This window comes from Pelophylax lessonae, assembly GCF_965119305.1.
Source record: "Pelophylax lessonae genome assembly, chromosome: 3".
Taxonomy (NCBI): Eukaryota; Metazoa; Chordata; class Amphibia; order Anura; family Ranidae; genus Pelophylax; species Pelophylax lessonae.
In genome coordinates this window covers 229,526,282-229,551,002 of record NC_138770.1, presented here as the reverse complement: position 1 = coordinate 229,551,002, position 24,721 = coordinate 229,526,282, and the positions used below count along the sequence as shown (strand labels likewise).

The window sequence follows — 24,721 nt, the reverse complement described above, 5'->3', positions numbered from 1 at the left end:
AGATGTGATTAAGTCAGCACACTCTCAATGGCAGCCTTTTAGAAGATGAGGAGGACCCGCTCAGAAAAGTCTGCCCTCCACAGCTTCAAGATGGGATATGTACTCTGTCCATGACAGGCCCTTTTTGGGTATATGTGCTGTAAATGTTTAAAAAAGATATAGAAAATGTCTGATGAGCTAAGCAAAGTATCTGCTCCTCTGCCAGTTGGTAGTGCCATGCTAGAAAAAGGGACACCTAACTAAAAGAACAAGCTTGACCTTAAAAATAGAGGTATCATTGTCAAGTCTTCTTTTCTACGTTTCTGTGTGTTGTCTATACAGGAACAAGTTGAGTCCAGTAAAATTAGTGTTGTAAAACTGCCAAGAGTACTTTCCCCTAAGTTAGCTAAGTCAGGAACAGATATACAATAGAGGTCACTAATGCAGCAACCAAAATAATGAATACTTGTTCAGCAGAAAAGTCAAGAAATTTTTAGCATAGCAAGTACAACACTTCCTTAAAAAACTGAACAATTACATTCTTTCTTAAAAGCATTGTTTAACAATATTCAGCATTGTCTTTGCAGCTCTTTAGCGACCATATACAGCCATTTACCCATAATAATTGTTTGATACTACAGCTACTTGCAGTAAAAACTAAACCAAATTACAGCATAGTGTATTAAAAACTAGCTGAAGAATCTAAAGCTTTAAGAAATAACTTTAGCAGGATGATTTGATCTTGTCTACGAATATGCAGGGGCAATGCTAGGCCCTGGTATCCAAAGCACAAACCCCATGTCCGTCTATAGAGTTCCCCAGGTCTCCTTTGAGATATGGACAGGACACATTTTATGCATTATGCCATTTGAGAACATTGTATAATGTATCTACTTTTGAATCCATCTATTATTTATTGTGTCATCATAATTCGACATTACAGTTTTATTCAATAAAAAGTTTTATAGTTTTAGATTTGATCCAAGCTGGTAATAATGGTATCCTACCAACCCTTCAAGATTTTAATGTCTGGAGGTGCCCCTGGTCTATTAGGACCCTAGAGTTGCCCCTACCAAGATTCTTCTATTTGTTGCTTGGTGTTTCCTACTCTAGGTACTAGAGATTATTTTCTATCTTGTAATTCTTAGCATTGAGGCACACTTTTCATATTTTCTGTTATACTTACATTGGGTAACAATATCATAGACTGTCTGTTGTCTAGGGTACACAGCATAGTGAGACAGAATAGATGATGTGGGTGCAACTGGCATTAGTAATGAATTCAAACATAAAAATAGAAGGATTCTTGAGTTGTAGAGCCCATTCACACAGGGGCGACATGACTTGCCGGGGCGACCTTGGCGTGACATGCACGGACTTCATATCATTGAAGTCAATGCAAGTCGCCCCAAAGTAGTACAGGACCCTTTTTCTAAGTCGGAGCGACTTGTGTCGCTCCTATTAGAACGGGTCCTGTGCTAATCAATGGCAGGCGACCCACCGCGACTTGTCAGGCGACCAAGTCGCCTGACAAGTCGCGCTAGTGTGAATGGGGACGCAGGGTGAAAGTAAAGGTCTAGTTTCACTCTACAACTGTTTTTTAAACTTGCAGAGACCTCACATGATTGGTGTAACAAGAATAAATGTTACCAATGTCTGAGTCAGATCTTCGATAACCAGTTTTGCACAAAAATAAAACACGGTTTCATTGGTTTCATTGTTTCTCCTACCTGGCTCCCTACTTTTTACAGACATTTTACAGGATGGTGCATGCCAGGATATATAGTAGATTTTTATGGGAGCGCTTTACTCCAAAAAAGCCAGAAACTTGTTAAATATGAAAGGCACATATTCTAGATAGCATTATCAGATCACTGGGTATTTCTTCTTGTTAGCTAGAGATGTACTTTAGATATTAAAGGAGAAGCGTGGGAATTAAAGAAAACAAACATACATGCTCAGTTCTATAGCTGCAGCATTGCTGTGATGCTGCAGCTGTCCCTTGCCGGCTCTAAACCCGGGAACTGAGCGATCACATGACTGCTGAATGCTGAATTCTCAGCCTGCTCTAAGCAGAGAGTGGTAACTGCCAGTCACCTGTCTCTGCTCTGCTTCTCCAGGGCCCAGTGGAACTCTGGGCTGGGGAGGAGGTGGTATCAGGTATCAAGTGCTGGAGGCCAATGGAGAGAGGGCTTCCTATGCAGCTAAGCTCCAGACTCTCCTGGAGGTGAAACAGGAGGAGTCAGGCCCAAAGTCGCAAAGGTCGACTGCAGAGTTACTTGCAGAAAAGACCTTCAGGAACACCGCTGTTGTGCTGCGGGGCTACTGCAGGCAGGTGGCACCTATGCGATGTAGCAGGTAACTAGGATCGCTGAGACAGAGGGTAGACAATTCAAGCCAAGGTTCGGTGCCAGGTGGGTAGCAGAGGAGACAAGGTCAAGTGGAAGCTGAAGTCAGGACGGGTAGCAGGCAGAGGAGATCCGTTAAACAAGCCGAGGTCAAAGTCAGGGAGCGATCCGGAGACAGATCTGGAACAAGCCAAGTCGGTAACCAGGTGTCACAGGATACAGGAAACAGAAGAACGTTGGTAGCAGCTGAAGATCAAGCACTTTAGACAAGGACTGGCTCCCTTATAAAGGCCCAGGTGAAGTACTGGCAGAGATGCTGGGTCCTAGAGTCCTGCTATTGGTGCCCTGACAGGTGGGAGTGGCTGGCAGGCTTCCGGTCAAGAATCTGAGTGGATTCCAACATTATTGTCGGGATACTTCCAGATCCTGAAGCCGCTCTTTGACGACAGCTGACAGAGGGCTTTAGCCCGCTGTTAGCTGATTCTGGGTCACAGGAGAGCAAAAGTGCACTACTGTGACCCAGAAGAGGGAAGTATATTAAAAAAAGCTTTGGCCATACTTTTCTTTAAAATAACATTACAATTAAAAATAAAGTTTAAAGCTTGACTTGAAGAGTTCATTCTGCTGAAACGATAGACTGGACTCATCATTTATTCATATGGTATAGTTTATATGCTGTAACAGTATTTGTTAGAAAAGGACAAGGCATTGAGCAAAGATTTCTAGTGTATTTTTTTTGGGAGCTTGTTTTGAGAATACCCCAGGATTTATTGTAAAAATTATCCTAATGTGTCTTTCACAGTTTTACTGACAAAAACAGTTTGTGCCCAGAGCATCACATCTGTCCTTAATCGCATGTAACTGCTTCCCAGTCATTGATATGTACAGGCTTCTGGCGTAAGCTGATTGTACACACTCTATGCATATCACTGCAGAGAAATGCTGACTTTCTGCAGTGCTTGCCTTAAATCGGCCATGTAAGTGGGCCCTAATGTAGAGATTTGTAAGTTAGCCTGTAGTGGGAGCTCTCAATGGTTCATCTACTTTCAACAACTGTTGAGATATGGTATCAGCTACTCAGGGAGCACATTGATTTCAATTAATGAGGTGAAGAGCAAGTAAATTACAACTGCATAGCACTACAGATCAGGCAGCAGAGCCTGTACATATAACAAAACCCTTATGTATAAATACAATTGATATATTTAAACACGTTTAAACAGTTTTTTCATGTTGATAGCATTATTTATATTGATCTAAAAATCATTGAAATTATAATACATTTGTTATACAAGCTTGGACACAGGATCCTTGTTGAAAACAGAAATCTTTGTTTTTTTTATTCAGTAATATATTGATAATTCTGAGTAGCTACCCAATTCATGGACTGAAATTAAAATGGTGGCAGGCGAATAGATGACTCCTCTTCCCCATACAGCTTTGGCTAACCTTGCCACCTACTGAACTGAGCATTTAGTGCAACTGCCAACAGGTAAAGTGCCAGGAAATGAGCTCACTCATTGGCTGGCAAGAGGAAGGTGTAAACACATATTTTAAAGACCCTTCCAACACAAAAACACATAGATATATATGAAATAGAATTTTTATATCATGGAGCAAAATGTTATAATACAAAATACAGTTTTTCGTAATGTGTGGTCCCATATGGCTGTTTAGGTTACCAAGCTGTAGAAGACAGAATAGAAAAAACATTCAAAGTCCTCATCAGCAGTCAATGCATGTTACACAACATGCATGCAGTAATGGAAGGTTATTTCTACATTCAAATAGCTGCATACCATCATATGAATGAGAATGTTTTTCTTTTACAGTTTGAGTAACAGTTCTCATATTCGTTCATTAGGTGGGACATGTTTGTTCCCTCATGAAACTAAATACTGATTGGTGGGTATGATCAGTGCTTCTTCCTTTCGGTATGAGTCTAAGAGACACTTCCTCTTCACGGCTGGGCTGTGTATTTTAGGCTTTGTGCACCGCTGATAGATGCAACACTTCACATGCAATCCTTCAATGGAGACAGTGTTTCTCAATACAATGAGTTTCAAAGGGAAAGTCTTCAGGAGAAGTAATTGTCCGGAAGCATGGAAGAAAAGGAAGACCATGAGAAGAGTTAATCAAGGGGGGCTTCCCAGAGCGAGCTATGTAGGTGACTACGTTTACTTTTCTTTACTTAGTTTTGAAATAAAGTGGTTTCCCAAAGTTTTTTTATGTTTTAGATTGAGTAGGGAATGTTTAAAATGCTCTTCACTAGGGCAGTGATGGGAAATCCAAAATGTCACAGTTGTCACCAGAGCAGTATGATTAGGGAACTCTTTGTACGGGGACACTTGTTTTGATGACAGCTGTCTTAGCGGGGATTTATCCTCACTTTGTTGAGGTTTCCTCCCACTTTCTGCTGTAGCTCTGTGACAGGAAGTAGGGGAAAACAAAACACAGATAGAAAAATATAAGCGGCATGGGGTTCTAACCCTTCCTTACTCTACAACTTTAAAGGGTTGGATAGATATACACTGAAATAACAACATATTGGAAGTTGGCTAGACAATGTAGACTCAACAGTAAAGGCTCATAACCTAATATATATGTTTGGTATCATAAATTTGCAGATGTCTACACTTGGGGGATATTCATAAAACAGTGAATGTGATATTAATCAAATATTCAGTGAAGGTGAATTCATGTAAATTAAAACACATGTACCAGGACGATTTAACTGCAGTATGATTTGTGAATTCCACATTTACTGCTTTATGCATATATCCCTAAGTGTTAAAATGATGTTATCATTCTCATATATTAGAAGGCAGTAAAGACCATTTTCTTTCTCCTATGCAGTGTGTTCTTGTATACACATGTTTTATGAGCTTTGAAGATTAAGTAGATTTAGGAAAACTAGTTGTTTCGAGACAAGTAAAGATATGATTTATGATTCCACCAAATCAATTCCTGATATGTTCCATTTTTTTCAACAAGTAAATTAAACATTATAGCCAGATGGCAGAAACCTGGGTTACAAAGGAGGAGACTATCAGGCTAATGGCTGTAGGAGCCTAGCAGTCATTATAATTTAATAGTGGAAGAGCCATCATAGTATAGGGCAGAGATGGCGAACCTTGGCACCCCAGATTTTTTGGAACTACTGTACATTTCACATGATGCTCAACTACACTGCAGAGTGCATGAGCATTATGGGAAATATAGTTCCAAAACATCTGGGGTGCCAAGGTTCGCCATCACTGGTAAAGGGATTAGTTAGTAGAAGGTTTTGTGTTATTATTTTAGTGTGTTGTACTTGTTCCAAATAGCAAGGTAACAATTCACATTTTGCTATAGCGCTACTGACCATAGCATAATATAAGAGAAACATTGAATTGTCTTGTCAGTCTGTTGCTAACAAGTGAGTTTATCATCTTGGTATACCTTCTATACCATATTTTCTATACCGTAATGCACAGAACATTGCACATTGTTACTCCTGTAGCAAGGCAGGTATCGGCTTTTATTACTCTGTCTCCAAAGACTGTTATGAACCCATGACCACCTAGGTTGACCAAGTTCCAATAAAATCCCATGTATGGGGTTCTGCAGTTCTATTTTGTACTTCTGAATTTGTATACTGTTTGTAGATTGTTCTGCTTCGATGTCTGTGCAAAGTGGCAGACATATAGTGTGCTAATGTGTAAAAGGTCTGTGGTTATCAGCCAGTTCCGTTTCAGCTGGAGTCTTCGTCTGGGTCTATGACTTACTTCTAAAGAAGGAAGTTTGGATGTTGGGGCAAATTACCAAGGAGTGCAGCAGCAGAAGGCTAAAAGCAATTGCGTGATAAACAATATACAGTATATGGCAATGAATACAATTGTGTGAAGGATTGTATAGTAACAGCTGCACATAGTTTGGATGTACTATGCAGGGAAAGCAAGCGTGACAAAGAAGTGTGTGTGAATCCTGTTAGTTCCCTCTTTTTTCATGACTATGGAAAAATAGTTTTTTTCAGACATGTAGATTTATTTTTAAATAGTGAAATTCAAAAAAAAATCATTTTACTTTGTCAACAGTACAAGCTTACACAAATTGGGGCAATTTATAAATGCTAAGAAGAACTCTCCTAATTTTGGATAAATATATGGGAAAGTTAAGCCTCGTACACACGCAACGATTATCGGCCGACCGATCGTCCTACTTTTGTCCAAGTTGTGTTTTGTTGGTTGGAATGTGCCTAGACTGCACACTAATTTTCTCGGCCAACAAAATTCTACTTCAGAAGTGATGTCATGTGTTGGTTTGTTTTCTTTGTGTTTTTTCTTCACTGAGCATGCCCAGTCTTGCTCATCAGATTTTTCCCTGTCGAAAACTGTACTGACTGCACGAAAATTGGCCGTTGTGTTGACGGCCAACAAAAATTTTATAGTCTGCACACCAGATTTTTTTCCGCCGAAAAGTCGGAGTTGGTTGTCGGAAGCATCATACTAACAAGCCGAAAATTGGCAGATCGGACGTTGGCCGAAAATTCCCTGCCAATTTTCGACGCGTGTGTACGGGGCTTTAGATCATCTGTTCAGTTTGTATTGCTCTCTACATCCCTGCAAGTTCTTTTCTGACTAATTACACTAAAAAGAAGGGAGGGGAGGGTCTCTTAGAGAGGTAAATCAGCTGCTTTATATGGATTTTATCAGTGTATGTGACTGAATTTGCCTAAAGCTGAACTTGGAGCTACAAGTAAATTTGATCAATACATTCCAATGGATATGCACTAAAAAAAAAAAGCTGGTTGTTACTGTTTTGTCGAAAAATACCATATTAAGCAGTGACCTCATAGCTCCTTTTAAGAAAATGCATATACGACCCGGCACCAAGAAAAAGCATTAATAGAGCAGATTTGTCACATTTGCTCAATGAATGGTGCTGCTTGGAAAAACTACAATTCCCATTATGCAATCGGAATTCTAGTTGTGAATGGTTATAATGTGAGCAGGTTTGGGGTGGTATTATACCAATGTAAAGAGGGGGGCAGGGGGGGGATCCTTCATCTAATCCACCTTGCTTGTTTTGATGGAGGAACCTGTAATATATTTGTTTTTTTGTTCAGCCAACTTGCATCGTCTATGGCCAGCTTAAGATTCCACTTTTCTGCACTGCAGCAAAGAAATATAGCCTGGTCCATGACTCACAGCTAGTGTCATGACTAGTGCTAGAGTTATATTTCCACTGTAAGTCATTTTTTATTTATGGAGTTCTGCAGTGCGGTGCTTGTCAGTCTCATAAACAAAAAAGTGAACCAGGAAATCACAGTACATAAAAAAGTGCACAAGGGTGCAACATAGTCCAAAGAGAAAGGGCCTTAATCCCTTAACCCCCCTGGGGTCCAAGGCGCTCAAAAACTCAAATCCTTAGGAACCAACTGAAGCTGGTCTTCCAAGCTCTAGATAAGGGCTTTCTGGAAGAAAGACCCCAGTTGAGGAAAGGAAAAAGACCCGTCAAGGCAGGCCCAATAAACCTTTCACCCTCTGTGTGAAGTAAAAAGACGAAAAAAACAAACATGTGCATTGCAAGGGCAATAACATACTGCATAATAAAAATAGCAACTGCCAAAAGGCCTGCCCAAGAAGCACTGTGCAGGAAAAGAAATAAGTGATTATACAAAGTGCCATTGAAAGTCAATGGGGTATCAATCCCAGTGTATTTCTGGAACCCCTGGGATGTCACCTATAGGGGACACATCATCAGGAGTCCCTTGCTTCCCAAACTCCTGACTGTACAAGGTCTGAACTAACTTAGGTGGAAAAGAACTTTCCCCAAGCACCCACCTATTACATCAGGAACTTACTGTCACCCCCTTTTTTTAAAGGACAACAGCACATTGTTCCTGATTGAAAGGACAGATACTACACATGATTTTACCCAAAAGGTTGAGTCATAAGCCAGGCTTAATTTAGCACCTGAGTGATAAAAGAGCAGGTCCTTATTACTGCTTCCTGTTTTGCTAATTGTTATATTAAATATGAATCTGACATAATGAATTCCAGCCTGTATAAAAAAAAAAAAAAACAATTAAAAGTCAGTAGCTACAAACACTGTAGCTGCTGACTTTTAATATAAGGACACTTACCTGTCCTGGTATCCTGCAATGTTGGAACCCCTAGCCGATCCGTCCATCGGCTTCGGGTGCAAGCTCTGGCATCCTTACTAAGGGAAACAGGAAGTGAAGCCTTGAGGCTTCACAGCCTGTTTCCTACTGTGCATGCACGAGTTGCGCTGCACTTTCTTAATGGTCCTTTTCTGGGACCTGTGTGTGTGTCTCCCAGAAGGCAGTGTGGGGAAGGAGGAGGGGCCGTAAATGGCGTAGGTTGCTGCAGCGGCCTTACACAGAGGTTTGGAGCAGGTACTCCATCCCGGAGGTTTTGTGCTCCCTCCCCCCCAAAAGGTGCCAAATGTGGTAATGGAGGGGGAAAGAAGCAGATAAATGGAGTTTCCACTTTTGGGTGGTACTCTGCTATACTGTGTATAATAAAATGCCAAACTGAGAAGCCTGAATTATGTGACCTTACCTAATATAGCGCGGGCTTGCGTTGATAATGTCCAGGATGCAGTAACCTAAAAGCAAGCAATACATTTTTATGTCAGATGACTCCATTTATGTGTTCTGATTGGTTGTCACTTCCTCATTACCATTTGACTGCCTAGTTCGGGGGTCAGCAACCAGTAGATCTCGGACAGGTGACTGGCAGATTGTAGTCTGGGCTTGCCGACCATTCCAGAACATCAAACAGACTGCAATTTAGAGGGACTGTTTGTATAGTGGAGCTGTAGTAGTATAAATAATAAATAATAATAATAATAAATAAAATAAATAGGAAAAAAAAATTAAAGGGCCCTGTCCCCGTTAGCTCGCGCTCAGAAGTGAACGCATACGGAAGTCCCGCCCACATATGTAAACTGTGTTCAAACCACACATGTGAGGTAACGCCGCGATTGGTAGAGTGAGAGTAATAATTTTAGTCCTAGACCTCCTCTATAGCTCTAAGCTGGTAACCTGTAGAAATTTTTAAAGCGTCGCCTATTGGTTTTTTTAAGTACCAAAGTTTGTCGCCATTCCGCGAGCGTTCGCAATTTTGAAGCATGACATGTTGGATATCTATTTACTCGGCGTAACATTATCTTTCACATTGGAAAAAAATTGGGCTAACTTTATTGTTTTTTTATTTTTTAATTTAAAAAAGTGAGTTTTTTCAGAAAAATTGCGTTTGGAAGACTGCTGCGCAAATACGGTGTGATAAAAAATATTGCAACAATCTCCATTTTATTCTCTAGGGTCTCTGCTAAAAAAATGTATAATGTTTGGGGGTTCTAAGTAGTTTTCTAGCAAAAAAAAAAATGATTTTAGCTTGTAAACACCAAGTGTCAAAAATAGGCCCGGCCTTTAGGCCACCTTCACACTAGTGGACCGTTCAGATCCGCCTGTCAGTTTTTTTGGCGGATCTGAACGGTCACCTCATGCATCTCTATGGGGCATCGGATGTCAGCTGAGACATGTCCGCTGACATCTGATCCAATCCAATCTGTCAAATCTGGACGGATGGAAACCCTATTTTCCATCCTTCCAGTGGATCGGATGGGATCGGATGAGAACGGACAGGCGGTCCTTCCCATCCAATTGCCCTATAGAGATGCATGGGGACCTGACAGCTGTGTCTCGGCACACAGCACAGAGAACAGCTGTCATCCTGCTCAGCGGTGGATCGGCGGATCGATCCCCCGCTGAGAAAAACGAAGTCCGTCCGACAGACTCCGTGTGTGAAAGAGCCCTAAAGGGGTTAAAGCAGGCAGCATTGTGTTGCTTTCTCACCACCTGCTTGAACCCCTTGGACCCCGCAGAAGCATTTAGTTGCAGGGCACTTGTAGAGTGGCCCCAATTACTTGAATGGGTCGAGATTGGCAGGTAGTATCACCCACCAAAAGCAACAGGGGGCTTAATTCCTGCTGCGGCACATGTACACCTTTGGCTGCTGCCTCAGCAGCTAAAGGGGATTGGGGGGTGAAAAAGTACAACTCAATTACTAAAGGTGCCGCTGCTGAATGCAACTAAGGGATCAGTCACAAGTGCAGCAGACGCTGCTGCTCCCCTGAAAAGCGATTTGAGTGTCTTAGAAAGGTAGTGAGGAGGCGATAAGTTGCGTCCTCACTACCTGATTTAAACCTATGATTGCCGTGCAATGCCCACAATTGGGACACGGTAGTACGGCAGTTAGATGTTTAAATCAGGTGTGAGGAGCTGACACTGTGCCCGATGATCTTTTACTTTTCCCATGTTGTTCAGGTAGATCTCCATCTCTTTAAGGTTGCCTACCCCTGGCCTAGTTGAATAAGCATATTTTGCTACATTTCAGTGTAAGCACTCACATCCATGAGTTAATGTCGGTTCACACTAAGGCGATCCGACTTGGGGGGCGACCTGTGAAGTCGCGTGCACCGTGACTTCGGCGTGACTTGCACGGACTTCACATAATGGAAGTCAATGCAAGTCGCTCCGATGTCGCCCCGAAGTAGTACAGGAACTATTTTCTAAGTCGGAGCGACTTGAGTCGCTCCTATTAGAACGGTTCCCGTAGCACAGAATGGACCGCGACTTGTCAGGCTGACCAGTCGCCTGACAAGTCGCGGTAGTGTGAACCGGGCTTAGTAGTGTTCATTTCTTACAATGAACAAAGCAGGGATTGGTTACCAAAAATAATACATACCACAGTATTCTTTGTACTAAAATGCATCTTTGTCCAAATCAAAAGAAAAAAAGGGAAACATTATTTCAGTGTTTTTCCAATTAGCAGCTTGGGACAACACCCTTCTTTAAAAGAAACCTCTTATAAAAAATGTGCTGACCCTCCATGTAAAAGTGCTATAAACTGCTTGGCTGAGGTTGGGATCTTCTGGCTTTACTACTCTCTGAGCCTGAACAAGTATACAGAATGGGAGTTCCATTTTATGTGCAGCTTGCTTTTTCGAACTCTGTCTGAAAATGTATTTAAAACAAGGAAAGCCAGAAAACATTTTCAGGTCAGACCTGCAGCCTTTGATTACAGTTTTTGATTACTTTGATTACTGCACTTTGATTACAAGCTTTCACAAAGATGCCATGACATTGCATCTTAGTTGTGTGTCACTAGTTTACATTACAAAGGTTTTTCTTCTAGAAAATGAAATATGGTTAAATCTGAACTCCCAGACAGATATGACAGTGCAAATTAATGCAGCTTGGTAAGCATTAATACATCATTAAATGTATATGTTTAAATGCAAACAGTGTAAGTACCTGCATTTGCATTGGTATCGTTTTTTTTTTTTTGGTCTACTGTACAGCTGAGCTCAGAGAGGTAGAAGAACAGCACAAAAAGCCAATCATGTGTGCTGCAATGCAAGAAGTGTTCTAAAGTAGGAGAGAGCAGAGTGACAGAGGAATTAGCTTGTTGGCATGCTGCTTCTTCTTTCGCTGTACAGTCACGGGGTGGGATGGGGAGGAGACTGGTAAGTGAAATTGCAGAAAAGAAAGACCAGGTCCCCTCTCTTGCCAGACAGGACAGTGCTGTGTTGCAGAGCTGTATAAATCTTAGGAGTGGTTGGAGAGGGTTACAAATCCTTTGGCAGGTTACACAGCTCTCAGATGTGTGTTTCATCTTTGTATTTAGCCCTTTGCCTGGAGTTCAGCTGTAAATTCTCTGGGTCTTATTTTCTATACGTTATGGAAATAGTTTGTGGACATCTGACCATCACGTTTACCATATAACCTTTTAGAATGAGAACACCCTTCCCAATTGTTAGGTTCTGGTGTTTCCAATTAAAGTGATACTAAACACAAATTGTTTAATTTACATCATCCTTCTATTCCTGTATGTGGATGATGGCACTGTAATTATTTAAATGAAAAAGAAAATCTAAGTACCTTTTTCCTAATCCATATACAGCTGTCACATGACCCAGCTCTATCCCAGCCTGTCTGCAGGGAAACATAAGCAGGAGGAGCCTCTAGTCCTCTGCTGCTGGTCAAATGTTCAAAATAAAAATAAAAAAACCTTTGGAATACAGAAAGAAAATAAATAATTGATATCAATAAACTGTTTTAAATCATCATACAAATATAGGTTTGAAATCAAACCCTTTTTTTTTGTTTTAAACAATAACATGGTGTGGGCTAGTCACAGGCTGTCATGCCCCTCCAGCCTGTGTCTTAGGCTGGATTCACACTGGTGCGAATTGAAAGTGGGTTTCCCCATTTCCAATTCATATGTCAGGGGACTTAGACTGGCTCTCAATGGAGCCGGTTCACACAGCTCCGGGACTGCTGTGGAACGGTTTGCAGAAGGGTCCTGTGCGTCTTCTGGTCCATTTCAGGACCAAATTCAGCCAAAAATTCAGACCAAATTCAGGCCTGAAACGGTAAACAGGGAAGCACCAGACCCCCTGCTGCGAGTCGCTCTGCACACTGTGTTAACCCAGCCTTAGAATAACCGGGAGGAGAAGCCTCCCATCAATCAAAATGTAATATCCCATCCCTATTGTGTTAAGCTGGTTAGTAGGCATGAAGGAGGGAGTGAGTGAGCTTTAATTTACCATTATGTATATGCCCACATGTGTGCAGTGGTGTATTTAGGTTTTGTGCTGCCCTAGGCCTGACTAAACATCTGCACCCCCAAATTTAAATATGACCCACCCCTTCCTGTAAAGGCCACACCCTTTCCTGTTTATGACCCACCCTGTCATCTGTAAACCACAGACCATAACCACAGTCTGTCAGTGCCCATCAGCATAGCTTCATCAGTTCCCATTAGTTCAGCCTCATCAGTGCAGCCTTATCAGTGCCGCCTCTTTACTGCCCATCAGTGCAGCATATCAGTGTGGCCTAATCAGTAGTCACCAGTGCAGCCCCATCAGTGGTCATCAGTGCAGCCTTATCAGTGCCGCCGCTTTACTGCCCATCAGTGCAGCATATCAGTGTTGCCTAATCAGTGGTCACCAGTGCAGCCCCATCAGTGGCCATCAGTGCAGCCTTATCAGGGCCCATTAGTACAGCCTTATGTCATGTGATTAGTAAGATTACTCTTTTAGGATATTTGGACTTGTGTTTGCTGCCACTGATTGTAGTTATAGGATTATTTCACTTATTTGTATAATAAATAGGAAGTCCATAGTCATTATACAAATAATGAAATATTTTCTTTATTTGCTGCCCCCCTGCAAAGTGCCACCCTAGGCCTGGGCCTTGTTGGCCTAGGCCAGGATACGGCACTGCATGTGTGACCCTCTAGTCACATGGGTTGCTAAGAAACTCACTGAAAACTGAGCATGTGCAGAGCTGCCAACACTGCTCTGCAAAATCCCCAACTGCATTGGGGTTGTGATCAAAAGGGGATATAGAGAACAGCAGAATCAATCAGGATTTTTGCAGTAATACAGCCTTTATAGATTGTTTTTTATGATGTGGGTTTAGTGATATTTTAAGGGTACTGGTAATGCTACAGCATACAAAGACATTTTGGCCAGCCCTGCCCCTGTGTACAAAGCCAGGTCCATAATGAACAGGTTTGACAAGTTTAGTTGAGGAACTTGAGTGGCTTGTGCAGAGCCCTGACCTCAAACCTAAAACAGCTTTGGGATCATTTGAAATGCTGATTGCGAGCCAGAACTTCTCATTCAACATCAGTATTTCAATATCACAAACACTCTTTTGGAATAATGAGTGCAAATTTCCACAGACACACTTCAAGATCTAATGAGATGCCTATTCAGAAGAGTGAAGGTTGTTAAAAGTAGAGGAGAGGAGTAGGGGAATCCATGGTATTGCCCGTAGTTCTCAACTAGCTGATAGAGATGTGATGGTCACAGGTGACCATATAGTGGAATCTAGGGGAAGATGTCCGCGTTGATCTTGGCATAAGTTCATCCTTCTTTTTTTTTTTTCACAATCCTTTTACTTTTAACCTGCTCTTCAATATCTGTTATATACTATGTACTCTAAGCAGCAAAGACAATTTTCTTTTCTGCAATTATGAAAAAAAAAAATCCACCTGTTTTTGTTGTAGTCCAGTGCCCGATGATCTCTGCCACCTCTCTCAATGTGTTGTCAGGAGACAAGTGTCCAAGAGTTTGGAGAAATGTTGCTATTTTTTTAATACTGTTTGCTACAATATTTCATTTTTATATTTCAGTTCCAAAATACTATATGCAGCATGAGTTCTATATAATGGTAACTACGTAGCTACTTTCAGGCAGATGTGTTAAAACTAGCTTGTGGTTTTATACACACTGATTAAATGTTAGTAGTCCCATTTTAAAGTAGAGATAGGTTAGAGCAGGGATCCTCAAACTACGGCCCTCCAGCTGTTGCAGAACTACAAATCCCATGAGGCATTGTAAAACTCTGACATTCACGGACATGACTAGGCATGATGGGAATTGTAGTTCCTGAACAACTGGAGGTCCATAGTTTGAAGACCCCTGGGTTAGAGCCTCCTTTCTATTGCCAACAGTGCTATTGATGGGAAGATTTTCCCTTTTTCCAGCCAGACAGGAAGTGATGTGAAATCTCCTAAACCAGGACACCAGTAAACCAGTAAAAACAAACCCACATATTTCGTATAGTGAGGATGGGTTAAAACGCATGACCTATTTTTTTGATGTCTGTACCATCTTGTCCCAGTGATACCTATACCCCTCTCAATTTTGGAAGGGCTTTAAAGGGACAAGATCTGATGAAAAAATACCCTCAAAGTCGTAACAGAAGAGGGGAAAAAATGATCTAAATACTTCTCCAGATTTTCCAAGGCTAAATGCACATTTTACATGGAGTTGAACTTTACAGGATAAGTCCACCTTTAAGGAATAAAAAATAAATGCAAATATTTTTGCAGTATTATCCTACAGGAGCTTGCAAAGAATCACACCCACAATCATTCAGGAAAGTTGGGCTCCTGCACATTTCCCACCAGCTTTCTGCCTATAACTCTGTAAGGGCTTTCAGTTAGAAATGTGAAGGAAAAGTGAATGGACTACAAGTACACTGATCAGCACACTCATAGTCCACAGAGTACTTCAAGCCATCTGCCTTAGTGGAAGATGGGATTTGTAGTTTATTCATTCACAGAATCTTGTGAATGACTGACATGGCTGTAAAAGCACCGCACAGCAGCGCCAATTTTAAATGTGACATTGGCTGTCGGGGAGAAGAACCCCTGCTTGCTGTTATGGGGTGGGGGTGGGGCTGGGGAGTGGGGCGCTGGAACACGTTACACCCTAAATATGGGTGAAGCATGTAACATATTCTAAAGGTGAAATTAGCCTTTAACTACCTCAATACTGGGCACTTAAACCCCCTTCCTTCCCAGACCAATTTTCAGCTTTTAGCGCTGTTGCATTTTGAATGACAATTGCGCGGTCATGCAACACTGTACCTACATCAAATTTATGTAATTTATTCCCCACAAATAGAGCTTTCTTTTGGTGGTATTTGATCACCGCCAGGTTTTTTCTTTTTTGGTGCACAAATAAAAAAAGACCGAAAAGTTTGAAAAAAAAAAAAAGTTTTTTTGTTTAGGTTATAAAATTTTGTAAATAGATAAGTTTTTTCCTGCACTGATGAGCACTGATGACGCCGCACTGACAGGCACTGATGAGGAGACACTGATGGGGTGGCACTGATGGGGTGGCACTGATGGGGTGGCACTGATATGCAGCACTGATGGGCACTGATAGGTAGCACTGATATGCAGCACTGATGGGCACTGATATGTGGCACTGATAGCACTGATATGCAGCATTGGTGGGCACTGATAGGCAGCGCTGATGGGCACTGATAGGCAGCACTGATGGGCACTGGTGGGCGGCACTGATAGATGGCAATAACGGGCACTGGTGGGCAGCATTGATAGATGGCATTGGTGGGCAGCACTGATAGGGGGGCACCACTGGCAGGCTCTCTGAGCCGTGTTTGCCATCCCTGGTGGTCATGGTGGGCATCCCTGGTGGTCATGGGTGGGGGGTGGGCATCCCCTCCCCCCAGGGTTGCACTGGTAATCAATCATCTGATTACCAGCACAGACCCCCCCTGTGATCAGTGAGTAATTAGAAATACTCACTGATCACCCCAGCTGCAGAATCGATCCTCTGATCTTCTCCTCACAGGATCTGTCAGGAGGAGAAGAGATCGAAGCCGTTACACAGCCTGTATTGACATTACATGACGGCTGTGATTGGTCACAGCCGTCATGTGATCAGGAGGGCCAATCACAGGGCCCTCCTGCCGAGTCTTGTTGCTCTGTGTCCTAGGGACACAGGCACATCGAGATCGCGCCGCTGCGCGTGCCCACGGTGGCGCGATCTCTCTCCTTCTGAAGGACGTTCCGGAACGTCCATTCAGAAGGACGAGACTCCCACCCGGCCGTATATGTACTATGGCCCGGGTGGGAGGTGGTTAAAGAAGGACTCTGGGGTCCTGCTAAGTATACATTTTAGATCCCTCTCCCCAGGCTTGATTTAATAACTGGAAAAGTGAAATATATAATGGCTTACTGTCAGGGCTTTTCTCAAAGAATAGGTGCAGGAACTCCCCCCTTCAGTCACTTCTTGTCTTTGCCCCTACCCACCCCCGAGCACCATCCCTTGTTTCCACACCCTACCCATCTCCCAGTGCCACCCCTTTTAGAGAATACAGAACCAAATATCATTTTGTAGTGATAAGTAATTTGTATAGAATTTGTTAATAACAATAAGAAAAACAGTAACGTCGACCCCCCCCCCAGCAACAATAGATTCTCTCAGCAACAATGGACCCCAACACAATGGACCCCAACAACAATAGACCTAGCAGCAACAGCAGATTTCCCATCAGCCAGCCCAACATTAATAGACTCTCCAGCAGCCAGCAACAATAGACCCTTCCAGGAAAAACTGACCCCCCCCCCCCCAGCAAAATATGCCGAGCCAGCAACAATAGTTTCCCACCCAGCAACAATTGACCCCCTCAGCAACAATAGACTACCACGTACAAATAGATGCCCTTCAGCAACAATAGATCCCCAACAGCCAGAAACAATAGATTCCCTTCAACTGTAGATCTCTTCCAGCAACAATTGACCCCCAGCAACATAAACGTTCCCCCCCCCCCCAGCAACAATAGAACCCCCACCAGCAGCAATAATAGACCTTTTGCAGCAACAATAGTCTGCCATGCACAAATAAATCACCAGGGACAATAGATAGATCTGTTCCTCAGAAATAAATGCTGTTTCCATGTACAGGGAGGAGGACTTTCACTCTTGCTGCATGTCACAGCCTTGATGGTAAATGGTATTACATTTCCAATGATGCAAAGGGAAATGCAGAAAGTGAAGGGGATGCGTGTGGACAGAGGTGTGCTAAGGTGCTCAATCTTGAAAACATGTAGACACCCACAATTTCAATTGAATAGTCTGTGGTTCAGACTCCTAGGCCCACCTATTGCAGAAAGCGATGATGTGATTACATTATCGCTTGCTGAAAGAGAACTAGAGCATGGATGTTACAAGTCTGGTGGCTGGGGCAATAGAGGGGATCGGTCGTACAAAATGGAAATTAAAGGGAATGAAGCATGTAATTTAAATAATGCACCTTCACATTCTCTCACAATACAGACTGAGGAGAGAAATGGAGTACATTTCTGCTTAAGGTAGGAAAGCAGCAACATCAGAAAAAAAAAGTTTAGCCTTAAGTGAGCATATATAAGGAATATAAAAATACATGTATAGTGCACTTACAGTATCTCACAAAAGTGAGTACACCCCTCAGATTTTTGTAAATATTTTATTATAACTTTTCATGTTACAACACTGAAGAAATGACACTTTGCTACAATGTAAAGTAGTGAGTGTACAGCTTGTATAACAGTGTAAATTTGCTGTCCCCTAAAATAACTCAACACACAGCCTTTAATGTCTAAACCGCTGGCAACAAAAGTGAGTACACCCCTAAGTGAAAATGTCCAAATTAGGCCCAATTAGCAATTTTCCCTCCCTGGTGTCATGTGACTCATTAGTGTTACAAGGTCTCAGGTGTGAATGGGGAGCAGGTGTGTTAAATTTGGTGTTATCGCTCTCACTCTCTCGTACTGGTCATTGAAATTTCAACATGGCAAAGAACTCTCTGAAGGATCTGAAAAAAAGAATTGTTGCTCTACATAAAGATGGCCTAGGCTATAAGAAGATTGCCAAGACCCTCAAACTGAGCTGCAGAATGGTGGCCAAGACCATACAACTGTTTAATAGGACATGTTTCATTCAGTACAGGCCTTGCCATGGTCGACCAAAGAAGTTGAGTGCTCATGCTCAGCATCATATCCAGAGGTTGTCCTTGGGAAATAGACGTATGAGTGCTTCCAGCATTGCTGCAGAGGTTGAAGGGGTGGGGGGTCAGCCTGTCAGTGCTCAGACCATATGCCGCACACTGCATCAAATTGGTCTGCATGGCTGTCGTCCCAGAAGGAAGCCTCTTCTAAAGATGATGCACAAGAAAGCCCGCAAACAGTTTGCTGAAGACAAGCAGACTAAGGACAAGGATTACTGGAACCATGTCCTGTGGTCTGTTTTGACCAAGATAAACTTATTTGGTTCAGATGGTGTCAAGCGTGTGTGGTGGCAACAAGGTGAGGAGTACAAAGACAAGAGTGTGTTTCCTACAGCCAAGCATGGTGGTAGGAGTGTCATGGTCTGGGGCTGCATGAGTGCTGCCGGCACTGGGGAGCTACAGTTTATTGAAGGAACCATGAATGCCAACATATACTGTGACATACTGAAGCAGAGCATGATCCCCTCCCTTCAGAGACTGGGCCACAGGGCAGTATTCCAACATAACCACCCCAAACACCTCCAAGATGACCACTGCCTTGCTAAAGAAGCTGAGGGTAAAGGTGATGGACTAGCCAAGCATGTCTCCAGACCTAAACCCTATTGAGCTTCTGTGGGGCATCCTCAAACGGAAGGTAAAGGAGCGCAAAATCTCTTAACATCCACCAGCTCTGTGATGTCGTCATGGAGGAGTGGAAGAGGACTCCAGTGGCAACCTGTGAAGATCTGGTGAACTCCATGCCCAAGAGGGTTAAGGCAGTGCTGCAAAATAATGGTGGCCACACAAAATATTGACAAGAAATGGAACAAGTGGCGCAAGCTGTTAGCACTACATAAAAACGATAGTCCATATAATAGCACATCAAGGCTATGATAAAGTCTTAAGGTGATATGAGGAAATAGTCTGAATGCTCAGGGCCAGCCTGTTGGGGAGCAGAAGCGATCTCCAAACATGCAACAAACAAAAGAGAAAACAGGCGCCTCTGAGTTAAGACTGCGATTTAATATGGCAAACAAGTAATAAAAACTTACATCAAAGTAAGTATAAGCAGACAAGATGGGTCCTTCCGGTGTCCATGTGGAGGCTGGGGCTTGGAGTCATCACTGTGGGTCTGTAATCATCTCCTCTCTTCCTCTTCCTGTCCAGCAGGAAGTGGAGGGTGTCACAGCAGTGAGATGGAGGCTTGGACAGCAGGGTGAAACCGCAGTGAGATGGAGGCTTGGGCCGCACAGTGGCTGTGATGCTTGTCCACAGGATCTTCCGGGGTAATGACTGACGCGTTTCCGAGCATGCGCACTGTGGTGGGAAACCAGCGCGCGCTCCTTTTTCAAAGTCAAATCTTGACTTTGAAAAAGGAGCGCGCGCTGGTTTCCCACCACAGTGCGCATGCTCGGAAACGCGTCAGTCATTACCCCGGAAGATCCTGTGGACAAGCATCACAGCCACTGTGCGGCCCAAGCCTCCATCTCACTGCGGTTTCACCCTGCTGTCCAAGCCTCCATCTCACTGCTGTGACACCCTCCACTTCCTGCTGGACAGGAAGAGGAAGAGAGGAGATGATTACAGACCCACAGTGATGACTCCAAGCCCCAGCCTCCACATGGACACCGGAAGGACCCATCTTGTCTGCTTATACTTACTTTGATGTAAGTTTTTATTACTTGTTTGACACAAAATATTGACACTTTGGGCCCAATTTGGACATTCTCACTTAGAGGTGTACTCACTTTTGTTTGTGGCCCACTTTTGCCAGTGGTTTAGACATTAATGGCAGTGGGTTGAGTTATTTTGAGGGGACAGCACTACACTGTTATACAAGCTGTACACTCACTACTTTACATTGTTGCAAAATGTAATTTCTTCAGTGTTGCTAAATGAAAAGATATAATAAAATATTTACAAAAATGTGAGGGGTGTACTCACTTTTGTGAGATACTGTACATCTTCGCTGAGGCAAAAACAAAGTTCTGCAGACTATTTACAATAATTACACTGACACTTCCTCTTACCAAGTATCTGTTTCAAATAACAAGATAATTCAGAACAGCAGCTCAGCCCTGTGTTGCTAATTTCATTAATTTAATGTTTTAAATGTCTAAATCTCAATCCTTCTTCTGTTTATCACCTAAACTATTCACACCAACAATCTTGGGAGAAAGTTGCCTGATCTTATGTAACCCCGGTGCATAAAATCATATAATGATAAAATTGAATTTCACAATAAAAATATGGGGGAACACGGTGCCATATCTCATTATAATTTAATTTGCAAGTTGAGTTCCTATGGCTTACACATGGCTTTTTGGGGGCTATTTATATTGCCTGATACAAAGTAGAACATTACTTCTTCAGATTTTCACTATTTTTAGCTGTTGTGTATAAAAATGTGATGGGATAAAGGGAAAAGGGTTTAAAAAAAACATATCTATCCATCTCTATTTTTAGCCTATATAAATGGGATTCTTAGGCAATGGTCAATCATTTTAAAAGAAAAAATGCAACAAACATCACTCAAGTTTATCAGTGAATAGGAATTGCTTTCCCTATGCCACCCAGCATAGAGAAGATCAGATCATGTAGCATTTTCAGAAGCAGATCATTTCTACAATGCTGACAAGTGGAACACTGAACTAAGCAGGAGAAACATTAATTTGCAAAACTGGATATAAACATCATATGTAAAAATATAAAAGCCATCAGTGACTTCATCAAACAATTTTATACTGCATGCAGCTTTTTTTTTACGGTTGGGTTGAAACTCCCCTCTATGTCCCATCTATGTACCGTAATCAAGGAAACTAGTGATACTCACATTTTTCACAGTGTTAGATACACACAATAGGCTTTGCTTATACATAAGACATTCATACTGCATTTACAGGTACAATTCTTATAGTGCATCTACATGGTAAGATTTTCATCTAAGCAAATAGTTGAGCCAACTAGTTTCATTTGTAATGCCCCATACACACGTGCAGATTATGTGCAGACTTTTGTCTGCAGACTTACCAAAACCATATAATATGAGGTCAAACCTAAACACTTTCAATTTGTATGCCATCCGGCAGGCCCTTGCACTACATAGAAAAGGTAAGTCTGCAGACAAAAGTCTGCAGATAATCTGCACGTGTGTACGGGGCATAAGCCCCTAAAATTTCATCCAGACCTTAAGTTGATCCATATATGGGCATAGAGGTTGTACAGAAGTTTATTTACGGATTGTCCTCACTTGATCAATGCTGCAGGCTATAGCCCTCAGTGCTAACTAGAATATTTTGACAGTGGAGAAGGCTTCCATCTATCAGAATACAATAGCTCAGTGGGGATAATTCCACCTTCCACATTGTGTGTCAGTGGTGAGATTGAGTCAGGTTTTTTTCTTCAACCTGCTGGTTGAGTGAAAAAAATGAACTAGGGCTTCCTTAAAGGGTAACTCCACTTTCGTGGAGAAATAAATAAGCAAATATAGAAAAAAACAATATAGCATTTACAATTGTGACACAAATCATATTGTAATTAAATGTTATTAAAAATTACCTTTCCATTTCAATCCGCAGCTGTTGTAATTTTCTGAAAATGCAATGCAATATGGCTACCTGGAGGTGTTCTGTTCTGACCACACCCCAGAAACATCTTTTCCTGCTTGTGTGATTGGCTCACCAATTTTCCCAGAAGTCTGCCTAAGGCCGGCCATACATGTTAAATTTTCTTGTACAATTTTCTGTTAGATTTACCACAAACCACATAATATGAGGTCAAAGCTAAACAACACATTCACTTGTATCCAATTAGGCAGGTCTTTGTACTACATAGTTGAAGGTAAATTTCAAGAAAATTGTACAGAAAATTGTAAGAAAATTGGAACATGTATGGCCAGCCTAAGATACAAGTCAGATTTCTGGCATCCCCTGCAACAAAAATTGCATTTTTGGTGAGATACTTCCAATAGGAACACGTCTAAAGGGATGCAGGCCCAGCAACTTTCCTCATTAGTGCCCTGCAGCTGCCACAGCTGACAGATAATTATGAAACCACTCCCATTAGACCAACTCAGCACAGAGGAGCAAACAATGATTTCTTCAGAATAATAAAAAGGTAGAAATCTGCAACAAAGTTTGTTAAAATCCTTGCAATGTACAGAGATCACCCAGAGGGGAATGTTTTTTTCTCAACAAAAGTGGAGTTATGCTTTAAAAGGTTTCACTGCAATATGTGTAATTTTGTTTTTCCAAATGAAAATCACTTTATAATTATTATATCCTGTTCTTTTGTTTTTTTCTCATCATTAATAACGAAAAAAGAGAAATCTTCAGCAAAGACACAGAATGCCAGAAATCACTTTTTTTGATAGAATAGGGGGAAGGCTGGAACCCCCTTAGGGCTCCTTCACATGGTCTGCCTCCGTTGGCGGATCCGTGCTGCTCAGCAGGGGATCCATACACAGATCCCCGCTGAGCAGGAAGGTGACATCTCCCTCTCCGCTCTGTGTGCAGAGAGGGAGGTGTCAGAGCCCCATGCATCTCTATGGAGAAATCGGATGAGTGCGGACCGCCTGTCCACTCTCATCCGATCCCCTGGACTCATGGAAAATAGGGTTTCCATCCATCCAGATTTCACGGACAGGATCGGATGCGGATGGCATCGGGTGTCAGTGGACATGTCTCCACTGACTTCGGTTGCCCCCATAGGGATGCATGGAGCATCCAATCAGATCTGCCTAAAAAACTGACATGCGGATCTGATCGGAGCGCTCGTGTGAAAGGACCCAAAGCGTTTCTGTTGGAAATTTGGCCTCAGTTCCCATCAGGGTAAAACTCTAGATACTATTGAGCATGAAAATCTCCAGATGTCTGCAGTTACAGTAATACTCAATTCAGCCTGTTTGGCCCCAAACCATGTCACAATCAAAATAAAGGAGATTACATTTTTCCCCATTGATGTGAGCATTAACTGCAGATCATGGCCTATATCTGCATGATTTTATCCATTGCCCTGGAAAAAGCAGTTGTAAAGGAGTTACTAATAAATTGTTTTGTGAGACTCTGCAGCTTCTTTTGTTTTTTTATAAGAATATTAAAAAAAAGTAATACACACTGAAGTCCTTGCAGTTTTTTCTAAACAGGGCTGAACACATAGGGGTTGATTTACAAAAACTGATCTGGTGCAGCTGTGCATGGTAGCCAATCAGCTTCTAACGTCAGCTTGTTTAATTAAGCTTTGACAAAAAAACCTGGAAGCTGATTGGTTTCTGTGCAGAGCCACACCGTATTTTGCACTCTCCAGTCTTAGTAAATCAACCCCAGTTATTAAAAGCACAATCTGAATGTATGCAGGAAAGACCATCAAATATACCAGGATTCCAGAAGGATGGGCGTAAGCCTGAGACTATAACATACAGTTACAAGGGAAGCAGATTAAAACTTGTTTCCAGAACTTGTCATAGTAGTAGTAGCAGTAGCACTGTAGCCTGAGAACCTATTAGGCTGGAAAACAATGTGAGTAATAGTTACTCACGTGATCATGCCTAGGTATTAAATTAGTGAAAAATAAACTTTTTCAAATAATTCTAATGAAAAGATATCATAAAAGGTTGAGCAGCTAGTCTAAAACAACAGTGGGTTGTGAAACATGTGAAAAATTGGGGGACAGCGCTCAATAGTGTGAATCAAATTCAATCACTTCTATTAAATTATTTCAATAAATAAATGAATGAAATAAATAAATATAAACACAAATCACAAACCACAACTAAATGGACCAAAAAAAGGGGGTTCCCCTTAAAGTGCTTAAATTTTAAAGTGATTGTGAATATAGTACTTTAACCACTTTACCACTAGAGCATTTTGCTGTCTTACGTCTGGGCCACTTTTTGCGATTCGGTGCTGTGCGACTTTAACTGACAATTGCGCGGTCGTGCGACGCCGTACCCAAACGAAATTTACGTCCATTTTTTCCCACAAACAGAGCTTACTTTTGGTGGTATTTGATCACCTATGCGATTTTTACTTTTT

At 42.0% G+C, this 24,721-nt stretch overlaps 1 protein-coding gene across 6 annotated transcripts in view; it reads left to right on the top strand.

Annotated features, from left to right (window-relative positions):
- DOCK10 (dedicator of cytokinesis 10) overlaps positions 1-24,721 on the top strand; it is a 482,217-nt gene that overhangs the window by 104,153 nt on the left and 353,343 nt on the right. The window contains exon 1 of one of the 6 annotated variants that reach the window (XM_082248982.1): positions 4,340-4,490. The exons of the other annotated variants lie outside the window; for them this stretch is intronic. Within the exon in view, the coding sequence (XP_082105108.1) occupies positions 4,359-4,490 (132 nt within the window). The 5' untranslated portion in view covers positions 4,340-4,358. Of the gene's footprint in view, positions 1-4,339; positions 4,491-24,721 lie in introns of those variants that run through there. 6 annotated transcript variants of the gene reach the window in all.